The sequence below is a fragment of the Pogona vitticeps genome, chromosome 9, assembly GCF_051106095.1.
Source record: "Pogona vitticeps strain Pit_001003342236 chromosome 9, PviZW2.1, whole genome shotgun sequence".
Lineage (NCBI taxonomy): Eukaryota > Metazoa > Chordata > Lepidosauria > Squamata > Agamidae > Pogona > Pogona vitticeps.
In genome coordinates, this window is record NC_135791.1 from 19,458,141 (window position 1) to 19,464,501 (window position 6,361).

The 6,361-nt window shown below is 44.4% G+C and overlaps 1 protein-coding gene across 1 annotated transcript; it reads left to right on the plus strand.

Annotated features, from left to right (window-relative positions):
- The first annotated feature begins 2,029 nt into the window (after window positions 1-2,029).
- LOC110090707 (free fatty acid receptor 2-like) lies at window positions 2,030-5,263 on the plus strand. Its single transcript, XM_020814464.3, has one exon. It carries the CDS (start codon window positions 2,088-2,090, stop codon window positions 3,096-3,098), a length of 1,011 nt encoding a protein of 336 aa, XP_020670123.3. The 5' UTR covers window positions 2,030-2,087; the 3' UTR covers window positions 3,099-5,263.
- Window positions 5,264-6,361: the final 1,098 nt, after the last annotated feature.

A 6,361-nucleotide genomic window follows, 5' to 3' on the forward strand; every position in this document is an offset into this window, starting at 1 on the left:
CAAAAACACCCACCCCAATAAAAAAAGGGAAAATTAAAATTTATTTTATTTTATTTTTTGGAAGAGTTGGCCATATTTGTGCAGGGACATCAGGCAAAACACTAACTGTTACGTTTTAATATAAGCCTTTGTGATCACGTCTACTTCTTTAGACATAAAAACTGAGAGAAGGGCATCATCCCCTGGTGATCTTAAAGCCCAGGCAGGCTCATAGAGGATGATGTTGCCTTTTAAATAGCTTGGACCCAAGCCGCTTGGGGCTTTATTGATTAAAACCAGCACTTTGAAACGGATCAGTAGCCAGTGTAGCTGATGTACCAGGACAGTTATGTTTCCTGTAACCAGTCCCAGTTAGCAGGCTGGCATTTCGGAGGTATTTGGGAGTTTCCAAACACTTTGCAAAGGCGGCCTCCCACACAGCGCATTACAGTAATCCAGCCGAGATGTAACTAGGACACATTTCACCGTGGCCAGAATCAGACCTCTCAAGAGTACAGTAATTTATGACTTCTGTACTAACATCCCACACAAAGCCGGACTACAGTTCCACTAGGATCTCAATAACTTTCACCCAGACATCACAAACACCATTCAAACCAAGGAAGAAGCGCACGTAAACACCACACTCTGTGACATTGTACTCAAACACAACTTTGACGATTAAACCTAGTTCCAGAGGAATGGAACTGCATTGGGCACTTGCACGCCTCACAACATGCAAACATATAGTATTCATGGCTGACCAAGAACAATGTTTTCTTTACTGCTGAACTCAAAAGCCACTCCTCTACATTTTTTTTCTATCTAGACCCATGGAAAGGAATCCTTGGAAAAATTCCACTAGGATTTCAATAACTTTCACCCAAATATCAACCTCATACTGGAACAATATATAGAATAGGTGCATTTTCTAGACACCACTGTGAAATTACATCATGGACATCTTAGCACCATGCTGCACTGAAACACCCCCCCCCAAGAGATATACTGACTTGCACTCTTCCATGCTTCTGTCCTGAACACATAACAAAATCCATCGTGTACAGCCAAGTCCTCAGATACAATCGTATCTGCTCAGACCCATAGGATAGAGACTCCAAACATAAGGATCTACAAAACGCGTTCCCTCAAACTAGGAACAAATCAACAAATCAAGACACATACCCAGAAGTAACTTACTGCAAGGCAGACCCAGAGGACAAAATGACAGAACACCACTAGTTGTCATGTTCAGGCCATAAAGGAGACTACTCATATTGCATCTTAAGTGATTTCCATCCTATTCTTGATAGGAATACTTCACTCTCCAAAGCCCTTAGTGGCAGACCCATACTTGCCTATAAACCACTGGTCCCCAACCTTGGGCCTTCAGATGTTCTTGGACTACAACTCCCAGGAGCCTTCACCATCACCTCTGCTGGCCAGGATTTCTGGGAGTTGAGGTCCAAGAACATCTGGAGGCCCAAGGTTGGAGACCACTGCTATAGACAACGCCCCAACACATAACGGGCCACAAAACAATAACACAGATATGGGGACTAAACCCTGCCACAGACCCAGATAAAGACTCTGCGCACACATCTATTCCGGCAACAGAATTACAGGACCTAACAACGCCACACACAACATCACTTGTTCCTCTGTTCTACAGGCAGTAGAAAGGGGGAATGGGTTTTCCTATTTAAAAAAGAAACCAAATCATTTTTCCCCACAGAAATGTATCTGATTGGAGAGAACTTGAGCAGTGCACCTCTCTGAGGTCTAGGGTGATCCCAGACTTCGGGAAGTTCCCCACTTTCGATTTTGGCTCAATATCGTTGACACGGAGCAGTGGTTCTCCAGGCTTAGATTCAGGATTGTTTCCAACATCTCCTTCAAGAGGCTAGGAATGGGGGGGTCGTACCTATAGGGTGAAAAGGATATGCTCCCCCGCCGAGCAATCTCTCCCTCCCTGTGCCTACAGAGCTTCCTTCTGGGAAAATGGGAAGTCTGAAGGAGGAACAAGGAAACAATGATGGGATTGGGTGGGAAAGTGCTGCCTTTCTAAATCTTTCTTCATTTCTCTTGCAGAAACCGAAAGAGAGGCCATGACACCACACGATGCCTTTGTCTTCGCTGTGTACCTCTTTGCCTTCCTGGCCGGCCTCCCAGCAAACCTCTTGGCCTTTTACACCTTCACGGTAAAAGTGCGCAAGAAGCTGGTCCCGATAGACATCCTTTTGTTCAACTTGACTGTGTCCGACGTCATCCTGCTGCTCTTCCTTCCCTTCAAGATGGCGGAGGCTGCCTCAGGCATGACGTGGCCTCTCCCAGCCTTCCTCTGCCCGCTCACTGGCTTCTGCTACCACAGCAGTGTTTACATCAGCTCCCTTTTCCTCACAGCCATCAGTGTGGAGCGCTATTTGGGAGTGGCCTACCCAATCAAGTACAAGTTGAGTCGCCGGCCAGTCTACACAATAGTGGCCAGCTTTTTTTTCTGGTTGCTTGCCTGTTCCCACTGCAGTATTGTCTACATTGTGCAGTACCATGTGCCGGATGTCAATGAGACGGACCCCAACCCAGCTAATGTCTCCAAATGCTATGAGAAGTTCTCCCCCAGTCAACTCCAAGTTCTCCTCCCCGTCAGGCTGGCAGCCAGCATTACCCTCTTCCTCATCCCATTCTTCGTCTCCCTCGTCTGCTATGTCAACTTAATCCGTATTCTGACCTCATCGCCCAAAATCCAGGCTCGCAGAAAGCAACGGGCCGTGGGGCTAGCAGTGGTGACGTTGCTCAATTTTGCCATCTGTTTTGCACCATACAACATCTCCCACATTGTTAGCTTCATTCAGAAGAAGAACCCGTCCTGGAGAGTTTACTCCTTGCTCTTCAGCACTCTCAATGCTTCCTTAGATCCGGCAATCTTCTATTTCTCTTCCACCGCCATCCAGCAAACCTTTGCCAGTTGCTTTGCCGCTGTGGGCTGCAAACTTCAGGCGTGGATACCATCCTGTTACCAGCTTTGTGGTGAGGTTGAGAGAGAGGGCAGTGGAGCCAACAAGTCCTCTTTCTCTAACAGGGAGGAGCTGCCTCCCCAATGTCTTGAGAGTGTGAGGTAGCCCTTTGGAAGACTTGTTTAGCCATCCCTCAGATTGTGAGGCATAAAAAGACTGTCCATGTGGAGTATGGGGAACTCTTCTTCCTGGTTAACCTCTGGAGGTTCTTCAGACATTTTCAGACTACCTCAGGAAAGAAGCTCTGTGTAGACTCTCTCCAGTGGCTGAAGGGCTCTGCTTATGCTTGGCCAACATGGTGAACTCCAATAATAGAACATTTGGGGTTGCTTGGAGAAAAGGTCAAGGCTGAGGAAAGGACCTTCCCTGCTTCAACCATGCAGCACTCCATTTCTCAGCAGCCAGAGAGGGGAAGCCACCTCTTTGAAAGCAGGTGGTCCAACCTCCCTCTGCCTCATTTGTTAGAAGCGGATTCTTGATCTGTGCTTTTTAGCTGACAGCTCAAATTTGGGCCTTTAGCTGCTCAACTGGCTTAGTGAAGCATCAAGCACCAGCTCTCACCAGATTTTAACCCTGGGCCGTTATCAGCATGGGCTACTGCGTGCATTTTGCTGGCAACCACCCTCTTTTTAGTGTGTCCTGGGGAAATTCAATTCTCAGACTTCCTCCTTAAACTCAGACTGGGCCATTTACTACAATCAACAGCGGTGTTGTTACCCTTTCCACAAATTACACCAACATGTGCCCCCCCCGGGCAGTTAATAGGATGACAGATTCTAAAAGCAAAGCAAAGCAAATGCGATTCTTTGTTATTGAGCCAATCAGGAAGGGACTCTTGCCTGTGGCTGTAATACAGAAGGAGGGTTGCTGTTTCCCCCTTTTCCCTTTTTAATTACCAAGACAGACTTAGAATGACAATCAAACATGGATTATCTCTTGTTTCAATTTCCTGGATGGTTTATTCCAGCCTTACTCCTCCTGCCCTATGATTACACTAACGGGTGTAAATAATACTTTTATTATTTTATATACATTGATCTTTTCCTTAATACAGTGGACCCTTGACTTACAGACGGCTTGACTTACAGACTTTTTGAGTTGCAGACTTCTCTGGCCACAAAATTTAGGTTTGACTTGCAGCCTGAGAATTGACTTACAGACCAGAAAAAAAACAAAATGGAACAAAAACGGCCTGTTACGGGATTAATCGGTTTTCAATGCACTGTAGGTCAATGGAGACTTGATTTACAGACTTTTTGACTTGAGAACTGCCTTCCAATACGGATTAAGTTCTCAAGTCAAGACCCCACTGTATTGCCTGTTAATTGATATAAGATGCCTTCTTATTCATTCTCTGGAAGTCGAGTCATGGCAACTGGATTTCTTTCTTGTTAGGTTGAAATGTTTCACTACTCATCCAAGTAGCTTCTTCACCTACTTGGATGAGTAGCGAAACATTTCAACTTGACAAGAAAGATGTCCAGTTACCATGACTGAACTTCCAGATAACCTGAACTGGATGACTAAGAATCTTCACTGATGCACTTCTTATTCATCATTCGTAATTTTTAAACATTGTCTTTTAATGATGTTAGCCACCTCCGTATACTCATTGTTTTCGGGCTGGTTGACCATTTTCTGGAGGTTTTTCTTCCGAACATTTCGCCAGTCGCTGTGGCCGGCATCTTCAGAGGACAGGAGTTAGAACTCTGTCTCTGCGTTCTAACTCCTGTCCTCCGAAGATGCCGGCCACAGAGACTGGTGAAACGTTTGGAAGAAAAACCTCCAGAACACATCCAAACACCCAGAAAAACCTATAACAACCATCGGATCCTGGTCATGAAAGCCTTCGAGAATACATTTAAACATTATTTTTCATTGTTGTAAGCCGTCTTGGGTCCTTTTAAGGAGAAAAGTGGGGTAAACATATTTTAAATAATTAAAAAAGCTTGGATGAGTTATTTGATCATTGAGCACAACAGTTCCCAGAATCCACAGCTAGCACAAACACTTCTCATACTGCCTAAGAAGTTCTAGGAGTTGTAGTTCAACAAAGTTATTTTTCCAGGCTTTTTTTTGTTTTGTTATAGAGATCTTTTGTTGGGGGAAGCGATACTTCTTCTAAGGCTTGTATCAACAGTTCTCTTCTAAAGGAATATCATTTTGGGCATTTACTCACTCCGGGGAGTCCATGTATTGGCTTGATGCATGTGTGTGGAATGTGTGGTTCTGCATATAGTCACGTGAATAAAAAGTACGCCCACTTAGAATTCTGTGGTTTTACATATCAGGACATAATAAAAATCATCTGGTCTTTAGTAGGTCTGAAAAGTAAGTAAATACAACCTTAGATGAACAATAACGCATGGCATGACATCATGACATGATTTAGACCACAGCAATTTCTTCAAAGATCAGTCGAAGTCCTACATTCACATTGCTTCACCTTAGACCCAAATCTAGCTTCGATCTGGACTCATATAGATTGATCTGAATCAGGTGAATTCCGTTCAGAATTCAGGCCACATTTTATTTATTACAATTCTACTGTTTAGAGCAGGGTAGAGCCATTACTGCTAAACCACTGAAAGTGAGAAATCATTTTGAGTTTACCATAAAGCCCTCAGGGATCTACAAGGAGGTTCGAGATTTCTGTCTTTTCTCCCCCAATCTATAGAGACAGCCCATATATTGTAGTGGATAGGGTGTTAGGGTAGGACTTGGGAGAACCTGGGTTCAAATCCTTCCTGAGTCATGGAAACTTGTAGGGTCGAGGACTGGAAAAACCACTCCTTAAACATCTCAGGTACCTCATAAATCTTCCTAGGATTGTCATAAATGAGATCTGACTTGACTTCTCATGATATAATATAAACGACGGGACTATGCTGATGTTGAGTCTGTAGAAGATGTCACAAACACAAGAGGGCACCAGCATACTTCAGCTAGACAAAGAAGCTCTTCAGATGTGTGTGAAATCTTTGATTTGACTTGGTGTTTTTCCTGTAGGAGGGAGCGAAGCCCAAGGAGGAGTTAGTAGTCATTTCACTTGATGCAAAGGAAGGACGTACAATGATATTGGATGACAGTTGTGTGTGCTGGACAGACTGCACAGTCAAGAGACAAGGAAAAAAAACAGCATCACAAAACTTCCAAAGAGACTGGACTACTGCTCCCATGATCCACACATCTCATCCTTAGATGGAGAAAGGATGATGGGAGGTGTAATCCAGTCCATCTAAGGATTCCACATTTGGGAAGATTGCCATGGGATGGTGAGGGCGAACCTTGCACATGATGAGAAATGGAAATTGGATCTTTTGAGCAGGTCTTACTGGTTTCCAGTGTCCTCAACATGCTACAAATGT